Source organism: Lycorma delicatula, chromosome 13, assembly GCF_047948215.1.
Source record: "Lycorma delicatula isolate Av1 chromosome 13, ASM4794821v1, whole genome shotgun sequence".
Taxonomy (NCBI): Eukaryota; Metazoa; Arthropoda; class Insecta; order Hemiptera; family Fulgoridae; genus Lycorma; species Lycorma delicatula.
The window spans coordinates 26,075,478-26,095,292 of NC_134467.1; the positions used below are offsets into that span (position 1 = coordinate 26,075,478).

General features: G+C 34.2%; 1 protein-coding gene across 3 annotated transcripts in view; it reads right to left on the reverse strand.

The window, feature by feature from the left end:
* The window catches only part of LOC142334120 (uncharacterized), a 28,826-nt gene extending 9,221 nt beyond the window's left edge, over positions 1-19,605 (reverse strand). For 2 of the 3 annotated variants that reach the window (XM_075381851.1, XM_075381849.1), the window contains exons 1-3: positions 19,521-19,605; positions 17,805-17,957; positions 16,869-17,018 (exon numbers count right to left, since the gene is read on the reverse strand). In XM_075381851.1, the coding sequence (XP_075237966.1) occupies positions 16,869-17,018; positions 17,805-17,954 (300 nt within the window). In that variant the 5' untranslated portion in view covers positions 17,955-17,957; positions 19,521-19,605. Of the gene's footprint in view, positions 1-16,868; positions 17,019-17,804; positions 17,958-19,275; positions 19,344-19,520 lie in introns of those variants that run through there. The other variant, XM_075381850.1, reaches the window with a different exon arrangement.
* Between the last annotated feature and the right edge of the window lie 210 nt (positions 19,606-19,815).

The following is a 19,815-nucleotide window of genomic DNA, read 5'->3' on the forward strand; positions in this document are numbered from 1 at the left end:
ACTATCTGAGAGCGAATCATCTACACGAACACGAGCCGTTCGGTGATTTATGAATCCCCGGATAAAAGCAAGCATATTGCCCTTGATTCCCCATTTTTGGAGAGTGTTAAGAATACCACGTCGCCAGGCTGTATCATACGCCTTTTTTATATCAAAGAAGATAGCGACGAGGTGTTGCCGATTGAGGAAAGCGTTTTGTATGGCTGTTTCTAGTGACACTAAATGGTCAATGGAAGATCGTCCTTGTCGAAAACCACACTGTTCTGGAGATAGAAAGCCATGTTTCTCCAAGTACCATGTAAGTCTGCGGTTTACCATTCTCTCCATTATTTTACACAAAACGCTTGTTAATGAAATAGGGCGATAGCTTGAGGGGTTCTTCTGGTCTTTACCAGGTTTTAGTACTGGTATAATAAATGCTTCTGACCAGCCGGGTGGGAAGACTTGTTCGGAGAATAAACCGTTGAAAATATTCAAAAGTTGTTGTAGTGCCAAATTAGGAAGGTGTGAAAGCATGGAAAGGCGAATGTTGTCCGGTCCAGGGGAAGTGTCCCGTGAATTTTTAAGTGCATGTAACAATTCTTTAAATACGAATGGAGTGTTTAATTCACCAACCGAATCACCAATGTTTAACGACAACACCTCCATTTGTATCTTGTACCGTTGAAAATCGTAATTATATGATGAGGTGAGAGACACCGAGCGGAAAGATTTTGCTAGACTATTTGCCACTTCCGAGGATGATGAAAGGAGTTCTCCTTCATCAATAAGACCAAGAATAGATTGTTTCGGTGATCCGAAGATTGCACGAATTTTCTTCCATACAGTAGACGTGGAAGTAGTGCGCGAGATAGTGCTCACGTATTTCGTCCATGAATTCCTCTTAGCGTCCAAGAATACTCGACGGCACACCGCTCTAGCCCTGCGGTATAAATTTAGATGTTCTGTTGTGGGCCTACGATTAAATTTACGTAGTGCCTGCCGTCGATTCCTAATAGCAATTTTGCATTCATCGTTCCACCATGGAACGAAAGGACGTCTAGGATTACCCGATGTTTGTGGGATATACCTGTTGGCATTCTTAAGTATCATGGACGTAAAAGAAGAATATTGGTCGAGGATGTTCGCTCCATCGTCATACTGAGATTGGAATGCTTTACAGTATCCGTTCCAATCTGCCTTTTCAACAATCCATCTCCGTGGCATTCTTTTAATCTCGCAGTCTACACCGAAACTAATAATAATTGGTCTATGATCACTGCCGTGATAGTCATCACAAATCGACCAATTAAAATGAGGGAGTACATTCGGTGAGCATATGGAAAGATCAAGGTTAGATACAGCACCAGTTGATAAGGACATAAATGTGTGTGATCCATTATTCAGTAGGCAAAGGTCAAAATCTTGTCTCAATCTGTTTATCATATTTCCTCGAGTGGAGCAGAAGGTTGAGCCCCAGGAAATATGATGGGCATTGAAGTCTCCTACTATTAACGATGGAGATGGTATTTGTGTAAGGAGATTTGAGACGTCTAAAGCACTGAACACAGTGTTCGGTGAGAGATACAGATTGCAGATATGCAATTTGAAGGGAATAGTGACCTTTACTGCAATAGCAGGAATGACAGTGGTTAGTTGAATTCTTGTAGCTGACACCCCATTCTTCATGAAAATCGCTACTCCACCACTCTCCCTACTGTCTACTAGGCAGTCGTATCTCTCGCAGAAGTATCCTCTAAATGTAATTCGGTCATGTTGTAGGAGGTGAGTTTCCTGGAAACACATGATTAGTGGATCATGTGTGTGCGCCAGTACTCTAATATCTTCAATGCGGGACCGAATACCTCTAACATTCCACTGAATAATGTTCATAAGTGTAAAAAGCAAATAAAAAAATGAATTTCGGAAACTAAATAAAAATTAGTTGTACGTGATTCGGTTTTTCTTTTTTGAATTTTTTATTTTAAAGAACTCCGATGCCCTAGGGTCGGGTGGTTCTTCAACCATATCCTCCAGTATATGAGGAGATGGTGGAGGAGATTTATTTGGATGGGATGCTGAAGTTGACATCCCAGAAGAGATAGTTACATGGGTTCCCTTTATGGGGAGCTTATTAGGTGGCTTACTGCCAGCTGTGATAGTCGCTATTCGTGGCGGTACGATTTTGGGAATAGGAACTTTCGTATGTATCATACTGTTTGATTCACTAGCTGCGATGGAGGACTTTTTATTCATTTTTGTCAGCTCTGAGATAGTGGCTGTAAGTGAAGCTACTTGATCAGATAGCATCTGAACAAGTTTTTTAAGCTCATTGCAGGATCCGCACTGCTGATTATTAGCATTTGTAGGAATTTGTTTAGTTGTAGCGGTGGCAAAAGATACGTCTGGTTTAACCAGGTTCCGTGAGTTGTTTATCTTTTTATATTCTCTACGTGCAGCCGGAAAAGATAGTTTTTGCTCCGTACAGATTTTGAGAATTGCCTTTTCTTCTTTAAAAGTTGGGCAATCTCGGGAGCGGGCTGTATGTGGACCACTGCAGTTTGCACATTTTTCACTTTCTTCGCAGTTAGTGTCGTTGTGACCTTCTTTACCACATCGAGCACAGATCTCAGTTTTCGTGCAAGATGTTGTAGTATGACCAAAACCTTGGCATCTGAAACATCGCCGTGGGTTGGGTATGAATGGTCGTACCCGAACCGAGAGGTAACCCACTTTGATCTTTTCTGGTGGAACAGGGAGACTGAATGTTAATATAAGAGACGGTGTCGGTTCTTCTGTTCCGTTCTGCCGTTTCATTATACGTTTCACCTCAACAACATCTTGGTGGCACAGCTCGTCAACTATTTCAGAGATATCTATATCCAGAAGGTCTCTACAAAAAATTACACCCCGGCTCGTATTTAGCGTTTTGTGGCATTCTGCGCTTATATTTATGCCACCCATACTACGGAGACGTAAGATAGATCGACTCTGCTCATCGTTGAATGTTTCAACCAGAATCGATCCGTCGCGTAATTTCCTGATATTCTTCGGGGAGCCACTTGCACCTGTTATGGTTTTGTTTATTAAAAACGGTGAGACCTTTTGAAGGGAGCCACCTTCCTGACTATTTTTGAGAACAACGAATCTGATATTTTTATATTTTGATTTTAAGAAATTCTGTTCAGTAGGACTTTTATCCTCGTCAGACGAAGCTGATCGAGGTCTCTTCGCAAGACTTAAAATGGTGGTTTTTTCAGATGGACCACCAACCATCATAGTATTTATTATTGGAACTGAAATTTTGGTCCCACGAGTACCGGCGAAAAATGGACCACTCCAGCAGAGCGCACGCGTACTGGAGCTAGAGCTAAATACAACTGGGTTCGCCCTGGTGCCCAGAGGACATCGTTCGAGACTCACTACGTAGAGCCATTCACCCATCGGCACGATTTGTTCCCACCTTGGGTTACGGTTGCGTTTCGTAAGATGTCGCAACACCACCGAGTGTAAATGTAAGAAATATCAGTGTAGGTTGTTGTTGTGTAATTGTGTATGTGTGTATGTTGTAATTTATGTAGTGTTCTTGGTGTAGTATATGTGTAAAATGTAAAGTGTTCCGCAGCTCATTGTATAGTGGGAAGAAAAGCTGCGGAGGCTAGGCCCGTGGGGACGCCAACCCCCAAAGTCTTAAAGAATAAGACTCCCCGTCGGGGATCAATTATAATAACCTCAATAATTATTAATGCTATCATTAACTGCCCCATTAATGAAAGAATTTTAATAATAATGAGAATTTTAATAAAAATAAGTATAATCCCATTTCACCTATGAGTACCAAGAATTATGCAAATAATAAGATGAGAAATATGTATAATAATGATAACTATACAAAAAATCATTCCCACAATTATTGCAACCCAAATAACCAGAATTAAACTAATAATAATATCAATAATTATGGCACCAATCTCAGGAATAAAACAAACATCACTAAAAAAATTAATAGCATACTCATCAATCTCAAATTCACCAGTAATAATCTTTTCATTAATAATTTCAAAACAACAATTTATTCTTCTATTAATTATATACACCATAATCAACTTAACTATAATAAACACGTTCAAAAAAAATAATATCAATTTTTTAAACCAAATCAATACTCAAACAAATTTAACAAAAACATCCCTAATAATTTCATCATTATCAATAAGAGGTATACCTCCAACTACAGGATTTTTAATAAAATGAATAATTATAAAATCAACAATTTGTATAGCACCAACAATTCCATTAATTATACTAATTTCATCAATTATATCAACATCTACATTATTTAACATCGAGTTAAATACATCATCTTTGACTGATTCTTTTATTTGAGAAATTTTAAATTTATAAAATTCATTATTTTAAAAAATCATTTAAACAAAAAAAAAATCAAGTAAAAAAACACTACTTTTTACATAACATTTCTAAAATCTAAACATACTGTAAAATATCGTTCATTGCAATCTGCAATTAGGCCTGCGCCTCACTGTGAAATTATTCAATTTCCTGAGCCACCTGTGAATGTATATTTTGAAAGCAGCGATGAAGAATCAGGCAGTACTGAAGAAGACAACAATGATTTTGATTTTGAATTACCTTCCGATACCGCATCTTATATCACAAGGTAAATTAAACGACTCTGTTAGGGACTTAAACTTATCAAAAAATCAAGCTGAATTGTTAGGATCAAGACTGCAAGGTTGGAATCTACTTCAAAAAAATACTAATATTTCGGGTTTTCGAAACTGACAAAAAGAATTGTTTTAATAGTTTATTGATGAAAATAATTCAGTTTACTGGATAAACATTGATGAGCTTATGTCACACTGAGGACAAGTTCATAAACCTGAGGACTGGCGCCTTTTCATAGATTCATCCAAGTACAGTTTAAGAGCGGTTCTACTACACAACGGTAATAAATATCCTTCGATACCAATCGCTTATGGTATTAATTTGAAAGACATACAATGTGATGAAAGATGTTCTTGAAAAAATAAATTATAAAAAACATAATTGAAACATATGTGGTGATTTGAAAGTTACAGCTATTTTGTTAGGCATGCAGTTAGGCTATACTAGGTACATGTGTTTTCTTTGCGAACGGGACAGCCCAGCTGGGGATAAACATTGTTACCAAAGAGTGGAACAAATGAGACCACTTAACTCCAAATGGAAAATATATTATTCAAGAGCCGTCGGTTGAACCAAAAAAAAATATTTTTACCCCCTCACCAGGCAGCCAGAAATTTCTTCTGCTTTGCTAAACCACCTGTCGTCTTAACTTTGAAGGGAAAAGTGTTGTACATCTTTTGTGATAATTCTACATCACAAAATAAAACAATGTAGTTTTTAAGAAGCATTGTATGAGTAAATCTCTAAAAAAGTGTTAAAACGTGTATTAAAGAAATTATTTTGTATTTCCCAGTGCAAGGCCGAAGCTTCCTCCCTGCTGTAGAGTTTTTGGCAGGGCAGAAAAGATCCTATGGAAAATACACAATAAAAATATTTAAAAAAACAGCTTTCATGATCTTAATTTTTCTTTTGATTTCTTATACATCAATTTAAAAGTAAAGGCTAGATAAGGCTCATCAATCTTTTACTCGTTTCAGTTTTACAATTGTTTCGTCTTTTTCTACTCTTTATTATAACCAAACAGTGCAAAAAAGGAGTATGCTAAAGCCAGAACCGTGTATGCATCAGCTATTAAAAAAGCCAAGACCAAATGTTGGAAGGAACTACACGAGGACATTGACAGAGATCTGTGGGGGAAAGGCTACCAGTTGGTATCAGAAAGATTAGGTTGACAGTTTACTGGTGATCGTGAAGGATAAGGTATGTGAATACGTCAGGAAGCTCTTTCTGAAACAAACAGAGCCTTTCAGAGAAGAAATACTAGCTGACATTATACCGCTGTTTACCATGCAGGAGCTTAAGACTGCAGGTAAAAAAATGAAGCTGCATAAGAGTACGGGTCCGGCTGGCATTTCGGTTGAAGTCGTCCGGATCCTGGTAGAGGAAGCTCCAGTTACTATTCTAGACGTAATGAATAAAATGACAAAGGGTGATTTTATCCCTACTTCTTGGAAGACATCACAACTGGTCTTAATACAGAAACCTGGGGCGCCGGAGAGCGCAGTACCATATAGACCGATCTGTTTAGTTAAAAATCTTTGCAAGTTATTAGAGCGAATGTTAGAGGCCAGGCTGAGGAATTACATTGAAGAGAGAGGTGCCCTTAGTCAATGGCAATTTGGTTTCCGGTCGAGGAGATCAGCGATTGATGCTGTAAAAGAGGTGATGAAAACTGTCGATAATGCAATGAAAGGTACTCTGTGTACGTGTCAAATCCCAGTAGTCATATTGGTAGATGGCCACAATATATTATATTCTCTCAGTTGGAAGGCTATATTCAAGGTGTTGAAAAAAAGTCAATGTCCCTGCATACCTGAGAAAACTGATTCAAATATATCTGCAGGAAATTTGCTGTATGGTGTACCGGTATGGTACAGATCTCTGAGGTATGATCATAACAGACCACAGCTGGAGGGAGTACAAAGGAGGATAGCTCAGAGAATTACATGTGCCTACTCCTCGGTGTTCACAGAGGCTTTTACTTGTGGTTGCCAGAGTGTTTCTGCTGCAGCAGTTGGCTGATTCACAGGTGAAGATAGATGATGATATGAGTAAAGAAGAGACATATCGTGAGGTATTAGACAAGTGGCAGATAGGGTGGACTGTTTCGTGTAAAAATAAATACACAAGACGATTAATATGTGAGATTGGACCGTGAATCGGGAGAGAATTTGGCGAGATAAATTACTACTGGCTTACACAGTTCCTAACCGGCCACAGCTCCTTCAGAGCGTACTTGTTTGCAAGACACAGAACAGATAGTACAGAGTGTCGGTACTGCAATGAAACAGAAACATCAGAATACATCATCTTTTCCTGTAGTAGATGGGAGAAGGAAAGATGTGAGTACACACCAGTAACAGGGCAAATTAATCCTGACAATGTGATGTGAAGCGACCGATTTGCAGCTGTGGCTAATTTTGTCTGTAGAGTGTTACAACAGAAAGAAAATGATGAGGCAAGAAGAGTTAGATGACAAGCGAGTTGAATATACAACAGAACCCTGGCAGCCGGGTCAGGTGTCGCAAGGGAGTGAAAGACAGCCCCTCATGCAGTTGCCGCTCGTTTGTGTTTACATGCATGGGTGGTAGATGAAGCGAGGGGACTCCAGTAGCCTCTGAGCAAGTTGCAAGTGAAACCAATGTCCAAAAGGAAGGTAAATAGCGATGTAGTGTGTGAATATTAGCTAAAGTGAGTACAGTTGGTAGAAGTCATTATATTATCTAGATTATTGATTAAACTATAGTTAATTAGAGCAAGCAGTGAACTAAAACAGCCCAAGAAGAAACAGTCAGAATAATGTAGCTGTCAGAAGCAGCGTCAAGAGCCAGAAGGTGAGGCGGTGAGGGACAGCCTTCAGTGGAGTCGCCATCTGTCCACGCTTGTGCAGGTGGGGGCAGCGATGAAGCTACAGGACTGCTAAGCCCCCCTATCTTGTCACCCCCGGTGTTGTGATATACTTAATTGCAAAACCGGCTCTGGGTGGAAAGGAACAGTGAAACCGGAGTTTTAGTCGGCGGTAGGGTGCAGGCATTCATAGGCTCTATAACATCTAGCCGAACCCATGTGAGTCCAACACTCCTCCACCACGTGGGGGTACATAAATGGTATTTCTCCACAACATCGATTAAAAAAAAAAAATATATATATATATATATACTTAAATATATAAAAAAATGGTAGGCGACATTTAATTTAAATAGGCATACAATTTTTCAAATTCTAAAAAAAGTTCATAGCCATCAATAGTCAATAGTCATCAAGCCAATGGTTTTTTTAATGGACCCTTTTACTCACCTAGTACAATAGGAATGTGTGCACACCTTGCAGAGCTTGTTCAAGTAAGAACTGAGGCAAGCAACTTTGAATCTTCGTAATGACATTAAGCTAAAATACTACGTATCAGGTAAGAACTTTTGTATTGCACTACTGAGAGGTTTCCATTCTTAAAAGAGTAGCTTGCAGGACAGAATCATTTTTCAGTTACCATATATATTTGCGAATCATTTTTGACAATAAATATTATAATATTAAAATGTATCAAATAATATCAAAGTATCAAAATGTGTCAGAAGACATAAAATATACATCTCAACTCGCTGATGAGCATCCTGTTGAGTGTTTACGAACAGAATATCATCATACTGATCTAATAATTATGAGGCACTGGTCAATGAAATGGAATGTCAAATATCACATTGATTTTTAGATTGATATTATTTATATAAATACATATATATATTTAATATAATATGAACTTTGTAAACATTCATTTAGCGCAAAAATTTAAACAATAGTTTTTATGAATTTTAATAGTAAAAATTAAAGATAGAAACAGATATCAATTTGTGCATATGTAAACATAAAATTGCTTTGATAAGATATGTAGTACCTGCTCTGCCAGTATTTCAGAATATATTGATATAATAAAATTCAAGTTTTTCCCCCATCTCTTTATGGGGATTTGATTAAGATAAAATACTATTAGAAAGTATCTTAGCTATCAAAGTTGAATTAAATTATGTGAAGAAATCTACTTACAAGTTTTCAACAATGGCCTTTTTTTATGTTTTTAGCTTAACATTATTTTATAAATAAATATTACTTTTCCGTAAAATATGGCTAGAACAGCTATATTGAAAGGTGAAGTAAAATGATCATGTCAAAGATAGGGTATTGGGGTTTTTTCTGTAAATTTGTACGTTTTAGGGTCAAAAAACACAATATATGTATGTATCGTACAACTTATTCTAAAGTCAAGGCGTTTTAAAAATTTTAATAAAAATACACAGGTTTTTTAATATATTTTTTTTTTTGTATCGCATTCTGTGAAATAGACAATTATTTTTTAAAACATTATGTTTTTTAGTCAAGTAACCAGAGGCTGGTAAAGCCAATCACATCGTACATACAATAAGAGTGGCAGTAGCTGTATTTGTTGGGCTGCCATGCCATATACTGCCTGCACTTTTGATATTCACATGAAGATTACACACACACACACACACACACACACACACCAAAAATCAAGTAGAGGTAAGAAAAATTCTAAAAATAATAAATTACATTTAACTCAATTTGAACCTTTAAACTCAAAATTTAACAGAATTCTTTCTTAGTGCTCACTTACATTGTAAGAAAGACATGTATACAAATTTCCTTAATTTCAAATTAATCTTCATCAGGTATTTTTAGAAGTTTTTTATAAATGACTCTCATGCTATTTTATAATTATACATATATTTGGATACAGTTTTTAATATTCTTTCACAATTACTTCTAATATACTCTTAACTTAATGAACATCTTAGTAACAATGTCTTAAACTTGTAGTTTTCATTTGTTATGTATTAATAATAGGAAGTCTAAAAAGTAATGAATGTTTTGCACACTATATAGTTTAATGTCCTAAATCTCAGGGTATATGAGTTGCAGTGAGTCAGGCCGAATGTTATTTGACAGCTGGCAGTTGAAGCTACTAGATGTGCAAAAAATGTTGCAATTCTTATACTTGGACGTAAGGTATTGTGCTATGAAAATCAGTGGATGTTCAGCAAAACTGATGAGATCTTACAATTTTATTTCGATAAAGATGCAAATGCTGCGCAGAACCGTGAAGAAACTTGTGCTGTTTATGGGCAAGATATGTCATCAAACACAACAGCCAAAAGATTGTTCAGTCGCTTTTGTTTTGGAAATTGTTATGTCCAAGATGCTCCTTGCAGTCGAAGACCAACAACAAAATCACAGAAAAAGTGAGTGATATTCTGGTAAAAGTCTAGCCATGCGAGCCTTCATGACATTGTCAGTGGCCTAACACCCATCACCAAACACTGTTAGTCCAATCAGAGAAAGCTGGTTACAAAAAGAAGCTTGACATTTGAGTACCACATGATCTGACTGAGAAAACTTTACTCAATTAAATTTCTATTTGTGAATCTCTACTGAAACGTAATAAAACTGAGCCATTTCTGAAGCCAGATGATCATCAGTGATGAAAAGTGGATCACCTAAGAACACAATGGTGAAAAAGATTGTGACTGAAGCAAGGAGAAACTCCATAGTCTGTGACAAAGCCCACACTGATGGCCAGGAAGATTATGTTGTGTTAGGTGTAACTGGAAGGCCATCGTGTCTCACAGTCTGGTGCTACCAAGCAGTATGATAGACTCAAACCTGTACTGTTGGCATTTAGTGTGACTGCACTTATCAATAAAAAAAAAAAACGGCCAGAATTAGTAAATAGAAAGGATGTCATACACCATACTGATAACCGCCAGAAAGCGACATCTTTAACAACCTATCAACAATTGCAAGAACTTGACTGGGAGATTTTGATGCGTCCATCATATAGCCTGGACCTACACCGGTAGCATAGCACTTGTTTCAGTCTCTGCAATAATTCCCTGAATGGTGTTAAATTAGTTTCAAAAAAGGCCTTTGAAAACCTTGTAACTCAATTTTAAGAACGGAAAACTTAGAAGTTCTATAGTGTAGGATTTATGGTGTTGACAGAAAAATGGAAGAAGGTTATCAAAAAATATGGTCCAGGTAGTCTCAAAATGTAATTTTTCAAAAACAATAAATGTATTCTACATTTTGGATTCCAAAGGCTCAGTACTTTTTAGACAACCGGAAATAAAGAAAATACGAATTATGTAATATGCAAGTTATTTCAAAGCTTTACTAACAGAATGTACATATGTAACATAAATGGTTCCAAATGATCTTGTTTATAAACTAATTAGTTTAGAGTAGTATATACAATAATGTAAAAAGAAAAAACTAGCCACAAACTGCAAAGATCCTATAACAGAGACAATTTATACCACTTTGTAACCTAATTTGACTTTTCAGTAAAACTTTCTAGATAAAAATTACAAATGAAATTTTCTAACCCGTATGAATAGAGATGTCTTTTTAAACTATCCCTGTGACAAAATGTTTTCTTACAAAAATTACAAGTAAATTTCTTCTCACCATTATGAACAGAGAGATGTGTTTTTTAATTAGAGCTTTCATTAAAAGTTTTTTTACAAAACTTTCTCATTTGTATTAGTAGAGATATGTGTTTTTAACTTACTGCGTCGAATAAAGGTTTTTTTAGAAAAATTATATTTTAAGTTTTTTTTTACAACATGAATAGATAAGTGTGACTATAATATAGATCTCCGAGTGAAAGACTCCTCACAAAGAACACATGTGTGAATAGGAAGATGAAAAGATATAACATTCCTTTCTTTAACACGTTTTTCTGTAATTTGCATGCACTTTTTTTAAAAGAAAAACTGTTAAAATCATCATATTCTTCATCGATGACATTATCACAAATGCAATTATATTTTAATTTATTGCAAACCACACAATTTGATGTCTGTAAACTACTTTCAGTAATTCTTTCCTCCACATCATCGATAATGATGTGGAGGAATCGATGTCTGACAACAGACAATTTTATAATGGCAAATAAAAAAAAAAATTACTGTAGTTTAGTTTTGTTAATATTAACTGAAAATAGAAACCTGGCAATAAGTGTAAATATTTTCCAAACTCATCCCCAGATAAAGTCATTACATTTGTTCTTAAAAAATCAAACAAGAGTAATAAGATCGGTTTATCATTTTTATTAGATTTTCATCCGCTGGAAGAACTGAATGAAATGAAAAATAAGAGAAAATAGGTTTAGTACTGGATGGGTGAATCAAGTTAATAATGAAAGAGTCATATACTGAAGATCCAAAATTATATTAATTGATCATGAAAATGGGGCGTGAAATGTTAGAAGTCAAAAAGGTTGGTAAGTTAGAAAACTAAAGAGGGAAATGGATAGGATAAATGTAGATGTAGTAGGAATTAGCGAGGTTCGATGGGAAGAGGAAAAACGACGTCTGGTCTGGTGATTTTAGAATAATTAACTCAGCTTCAAATAATGGGCAGGCAGATGTAGGTTTCGTAATGAACAAGAAGATAGGGAAGAGAGTAGAGTATTTCAAAATGCAAAGCGATAGAATCATTGTAATAAGGATAAAATCAAAACTTAAACCGACAACGATTGTTAATGTCTATATGCCCACAAGCGCCCATGATGATGATGTAGTGTATATGAAGAAAGGAAAAGGCAAGGAAGGAAATATAGTTGGTGAATACGGGCTGGGCAAAAGGAATGAAAGAGGGGACTGACTTATAGAGTTTTGCACAAAGTATAATTTAGTAATTGCCAACATTCAGTTTAAAAATCATAGTAGAAGAAAATACACATGGAAAAAGCCAGACGATACTGCAAGGTATCAGATAGAATCTATCATGGTTAAGCAAAGATTTAAAAATCAACTCGCTAACTGCAAAACTTACCCTGGAGCAGACATTGATAACGACCATAATTTAGTGATAATGAAATGTAGATTGGGGTTTAAAAGCCTGAAGAAAAGGTGTCAGATGAATCGGTGGAATTTAGAGAAGGTTGAGGAAGAGGAGGTAAAGAATTTTTGAAAAGGACATCGCAAGAGGTGTCAGTAAAAAATATAAGGCAGGAAATGTAGAATAATGGGTAAACTTGAATAGGAAATTCTTAAATCAGCAGAAGCTGAACTTAGGTGGAAAAAGAGAACTGGTAAAAATCCTTGGGTTTTAGACGATATATTGCAACTGATGGATGAACGTATAAAATATAAGAATGCTAGTGATGAAGAAAGTAAAAGGAACTATCGACAATTAAGAAATACAACAAACAGTAAGTGCAAACTAGCGAAAGAAGAGTGGATTAAACAAACGTGTTCAGAAGTGGAAAGAGAAACGAACATGGTAAAATAGATGGAGCATACAGGAAAGTTAAGGAAAATTTTGGGGTACAAAAATTAAAATCCAATAATGTGTTAAACAAAGATGGTACACAGATTTATAATACGAAAGGTAAAGTCGATAGGCGAGTGGAATATATCGAAGAGTTATACAGCGGAAAATGGTGTTATGGATTATACAAACTGGTGTGTAATATTTATGAAAAAGGGGAATTTCCGTCAGACTTCAAAAAAAGTGTTATAGTCATGATACCAAAGAAAGCAGGGGCAGATAAATGTGAAGAATACAGAACAATTAGTTTAACTAGTCATGCATCAAAAATCTTAATTAGAATTCTATACAGAAGAATTGAGAGGAGAGTGGAAGAAGTGTTAGGAGAAGACCAATTTGGTTTCAGGAAAAGTATAGAGACAAGGGAAGCAATTTTAGGATGAAAGAAGAAGAGGATGAAAGGGGAGAAACAATACTGAGATCTGAATTTAAGAAAGCATTAAAAGATTTGAATAGCACAAAGGCTACTGGAATAGGCTATTTACCTGTAGAATTACTGCGCAGTGCAGGTGAGGAAGCGATTGATAGATTATACAAACTGGTGTGTAATATTTATGCAAAAGGGGAAGTTCCGTCAGACTTCAAAAAAAGTGTTATAGTCATGATACCAAAGAAACCAGGAGCAGATAAATGTGAAGAATACAGAACAATTAGCTTAACTGGTTATGCACCAAAAATCTTAACAAGAATTCTGTACAGAAGAATTGAGAGGAGAGTGGAAGAAGTGTTAGAAGACCAGTTGGTTTCAGGAAAAGTATAGGGACAAGTGACGTAATTTTAGGCTTCAGATTACTAGTAGAAGAAGATTAAAGAAAAATAAACCAACATACTTGGAATTTATAGACCTAAAAAAGCCATTCGATAATGTAGACTGGAATAAAATGTTCCGCAATTTAAAAAATTAGGGTTCAAATACAGATAGAAGAATGACTGCTAACATTTACAGGAACCAAACAGCAACAATGATAATGGAAGACGGCACGGATGAAGTCCTATGCAAGAACTACCACAAGAAAATAAACAACAAAACGAAAGAAATGAAATGTAGTAGAAATAACGAAGATGGACCACTGAATGTGAAAATAGGAGGAGAAAAGATTATGGAGGTAGAAGAATTTTGTTATTTGGAAAGTAGAATTACAAAGATTGACAAAGCAGGAGCGACATAAAATGCCGAATAGCACAGGCGAAACGTGCCTTCAGTCAGAAATATAATTTGTTTACATTAAAAATTGATATAAATTACAGGAAAAGATTTTTTATAGTATACATTTGGAGTGTTGCTTTATATGGAAGTGAGAAAAAAGATTAGAAGCTTTTGAAATGGGGTGCTATAGGAGAATGTTAAAAATCAAATGGGTGGATAAAGTGACAAATGAAGAGGTGTTGCGGCAAATAGATGAAGAAAGAAGAATTTGGAAAAATATAGCTAAAAGAAGAGACAGACTTATAGGCCTCATATTAAGACAACCTGGAATAGTCGCTTTAATATTGGACGTACAGGTAGAAGGAAAAAATTGTGTAGGCAGACAACATTTGGAATATGTAAAACAAATTGTTAGGGATGTAGGATGTAGGGGGTATACTGAAATGAAACTACTAGCACTACAAAGGGAAACTTGGAGAGCTACATCAGACCAGTCAAGTGACTAAAGACAAAAAAAAAGTGAACATCACTTCGAGTTAATTGTGGATTTGTTGTAGTATCAAAGCTACAGTTCATTGTGTCAAGGTTTGGGAAAAACTCTTGCACAATTTTGGCCAGACAATGTGATAAAACACATCTGTAAATGTGTGATAAAATGTGATAAAACGCATCATAAAATGCATCTTAGCATGTAATTTAACACCTGAGATCCAAATTCAATACCACATCATTTAGAAAAAATTAGTAGATTATGAAGTTACTTATTTTTCTTCAACAATCAATATTGATCAAATTTCGAGTAATGATGAAAGGATCCCTTTATAAATAAATTATATAAATTTCTTTGCTAAGATCTCTAAAATTGGTTAAGAGGGCAAATCAATCACTACGTTGATTGCGTTTTAAAGAAGGAGAGAGAATTTTTTTCACCCTTACAACTCACACAAAGAACTCACGCATTTTTTCACAGCTATTTTAGTGACAAAATTTTGAGTAACATGATTAGCATCTTTGTAGACAAAATATTCAGAAGTTATCACATTCTTTAAATTAAATTCATTGCTACCATCTAACTTGAAAATATACCATTCTAAAGCGCGAGCTCTAACAGGAAGTTCATAATCCAGTGTATTCGAAAAGTATCTACACACCTACATAAAAATGATTATAGGTTGAGGGATTTTATTCTGTGTTAATATGAATAATGTTTTCTACAAAGGTTTGTAATTCTGTATTGAATGCAGTTAGCTTCCATGACCCGATCAGGATGTTGTGACAAGAATATGTGTCAACTAAAGAAGATACGACTCTTTCTTGTCACTGTTTGTTCATTGTATTTAAATGATTGAGGCTGTCTTTCCATGTGCACACTGAACAGTGAATATTTCTCATTTAATACATCTTCATAAGCATAATGGGTATATACAGACAATGAAAGATTAGTATTTTATTAGATTTCCAGGTACACTGGTTCCTAATCGATATGGCGTAAGAACACTAATCGAAGACTTTGGGGAGATTGGATCAGTAAAGAAATATGAGTGAAGTGGTAGACCATAAGTACTCGATGAAGACGTATCGACTACTATGTGATGTAGTCTTAACAAATCCGTGCAAAAGTTAGCTTAACAGAAAAACAGCTGCAACAAGGCAATTTGTAATAAGCTCAGTCTTGTCCCATATAAAGCGATTCAAAGGTTATTGGCCAGAGACTGTGCAAAGAGAATTCAATACTGGGAATGGTTTCAACAGTTTCTAGTGGATGTTTGTGAGCTGCCAACTATTTAAGCACAAATTTAATTTATACTACCATTTAAATATGAATTCAATTCTCTGTGAAAAGAAACTCTAAGAAATTAACCTTGTTTTGAGAAAGCTGATACTTTGCTAAAAAATAGTAGCATTTCAATATATTCTACTAATTTTCAGATTTATATCATGCAATAGTCATATTTCTATTGAATAATCATTTTATTATAATTACAGATTATAATTTAATACACATGAAAAAAAGATTCCAATCCATGAGTACTGAAAAACCCTAGAGAAATGGCATAAAACGACATTAAAAAATCCCAAGGAACCCTCAGAAAACTCATAAATACCATACTAAAAACTATACAAGAAGTACAGATTTTGGAATAGTAGGCTCATGGCTGTTACCAAAGACCAATAGGAATGGTATTAAGAAGTACAATATTTCTTACGTTTATTGATTTTATGGATGTTGCACAGCAATAATGCAACATGCTGTCTGTTGGGAGGTAAACAAACAATTTTTTCTGGCTGTGCCACATTTACAGTATCATAAGAGACACAATGAAGTAGTTTCTCTGAGGACAATAATGTTCTTTATAAAACTGGTTTCTGTGAAAAGATTATAAATTTACTTGCAAGAATATATCAGCTGCATTTCAGTAGGTTTGTTATGTGATGAGAAACAGCATATTTTGACACTATAAAGATAGAAACAAGAAACCTCATATAAAATCTCACTCGGAATGGTTATTCTTTATCAAAAGCCACGAGTTTTCGTAGCTTTTGGAGTGACGTGTGACTTCTCAATCCTACAAATACTGTTTTATCATTTCACATACACTTTGGTATCACTTTTTTTAAGCTTTTAATCAAAATAACTAATTATTAGATATTATTTAGAATGCTAAATATTAGGTAAACCATCAAATAGTAAATGAAAATATCTTACTTGTCTAGATGTTGTCAGTTTATCATCTATCATAGCAACAGGAGCAATCAAATGTACTGTTCGCTCTGTTTCATGCTTGATTTCTTGTTTAATACTGGAAGATAATGGATCTTCATCAAAAAATGAACTATCAGTTTGTGCATCCATACTCTGCAGCAAAATATAAAGTAATAATAATAATAATTTATTATCTTTATATAATTAACATCTATTAATAATATATCTATTTTTCTTACAATTATAAAATAAATTGATTTTCATAGAAATAACTCATCCGTGTGAGTACATCTACAATAATATTCAACTGGAATTTGCAGTATATAATCACACATGATAGTGCAAGAAAAGGGAAATATTGGAGGCATTGGCATTAAATTAATAGATCAATAGAAAAATGTTTGCACAATCTAAATTGTTTGGTAAAAGATACAGGTTGCTGGTGCAAATATAAAGAAGCACATCAACCTTGTTTGGAAACAAAAATTGCAGTGACATAGAATAAGGATTATTGAAACCTATAACAAAGTTTCTTGTAACTGAACATGCTTCATAAAGGCAAGGATAGCTTTGTACTCTTTTAAACATTTATATAAACAATGTTAAATGTGGGTATAAAATGAATTAGTCACCTTTGTTTAAGGCATGAGGCATCTGCTCACTGTATTTTATTTGTTACGTATTGTTGTACAAAATTTATCTACCATAGTATGTTAGATGCAATTTGTTAAACAACGCTATTTAACCCCTTATACTCCACTAATAAATGTTTTTTACACTATAAATGAAAATATCTCTTGTTAGACATGAATGCTCAATAATATGTGGGCTAAAAACAGTAAATAAAAATATCTTTACGAACAGAAAAATTGAAAAGTCTTACAATAACTAGCTTTTATGTTTTTCACTTAAGCCAAAATAAAGAAGAAAATAGGTTACTTGTTTAAAAATTGTCAATTTATCATCATCAGTCTGGGCAAGATGTACAAACAAATATTCTTGTTGCCCAGTTTCATGCATGTCTTCTTTTTTAATGGGCAAGGATAATGGATTTTCTTCCAAAACTGAATCGTTAGTTTGTGCATCCATACTCTGCAAAAAAAATATAAATATATATTAATATCCTACTACAAAAGTGTGACTTAAAATAAGCATGTTAAATGAAATATTACTGAAACATAACATCTGATGAAGTTAAGAGCTTGGAACTACATATATTGTTAAAGATAATTTAAGATATGTTATGTGTAAAACTGGGTTTTAAAGCACTAAAATGCATCAGTTATGTATGGAAATGATTTGCTATACATATAATTTATATTTATAACTAAGACAACATGAAAACCAGAGTTTTATGGTATAACTGAATTTCTAAATCTCCAAAAAATCTTTATGAGTAGGCAATAACAGTAGAGGTGATGGTTTTTTATTACCTATATTGATACAATTTTTTGCAAAAGAAAACCTAAATATAGACTATATGCTATGTATATAGACTATGATGCTAAATTAAACAAGGATTATTGCATGTTTTTAAAGTACTAGTGGAAGTCAATTCAGTTGTATTAAAAACAAAAATTTAATTTTTAGACAATCAAAAAATTGTCAGAAGAAAAACATAATTAATGAGTTAAGAAGCCAGTAACATAAAATAAGGATATATAACATGAACTATTAGAAGAATGCGAGTCAAAAGTGAGTGTCCTAACCTGACCCTAGTTATAACTTTGTCACATTAGACATGAAAACTTGTAAAACTGCAGACTCTCATATGCCATTATCAACCAAACCAACCATTAATAAACACATTACAGATTTTTTGCATGAAATATTCAGGAGCAGCATTCGATTAACTTAACATCTAAATTTATTACAGTGTTTCTGGTAAAGCCAGACTGCATTAATTTTCTGTGGTACAAAGAAGCCATTGTGGAAAAGTTAAAAATTTAACATAAAAATATGAGATTATCTCTTCTTATAGAAAGTTTATGAGAACCTTCTACAACTACCTTTTACATAATTGAACAATCACAAGTACATCAAATTTAATCAAAAATATAATTTATATGTAGGATATGATTTCAACTGAAAAAACACAAGCACATCGAAATCTGCCTATTTCCATAAATATGTTTAATGTTTTAATTATACTTGTTTGAGAATACTTCAAACTATTTCGCCTACAGAATAATTCTGAATATCTCTCTCTCTTGGTGTTCACGACTAATTTCCCGTTTGCTAAGCTCTGACTCCGTCCCGGGTGAGCTTCCGTAATTTCACAAAAAGTAACATAGCGATTTCTTACCTTCTGGGTATCCAAATATGATTAATTATTAAATCTGTTATTATACAGTTTACTATATTATATTTAGTTATATTAATATACTTACGACACGTAAATAATACATACATCTTTCACTCTGTAAAAATAATTTTAATGACTACCAAACACCACACAGATCACAGAATAGATTTCATATATATATATATATATATATATATATATATAACCGAGGGTGTAAACAGTGACAGCACATGGTAGGAATGCATATCAGTTATACTACTGTGCTATTGGGGTGTTCGTAATCATACACCACAGTCTACAATATCACTCGGACCCATTATTTCACAAAAAAATAACTAAACTTTTCTTACCTTCTTTTTTTCTAATATATTCAATATTAAATAGGTTACTACGTCTAGGTTACTAGGTTAATTACTACGTCATTTTTAGTTTTTGTTGTATCGCACCAATTCGATTTATCGATGTATGTAGATTATCGATGTAACTTTTGGAGCCAGTCAATAAAATCTGTTTTCAATTTTCACTTTTGTCTTTGTTATTTATGTTTTAATTAATAAATATTTTTCTACAATTTGAATACGCGTGTCTTTAATTTTGTTTGTTTTTACACGTTCAAACATATTTGAGTCAAACTATCGACATTAA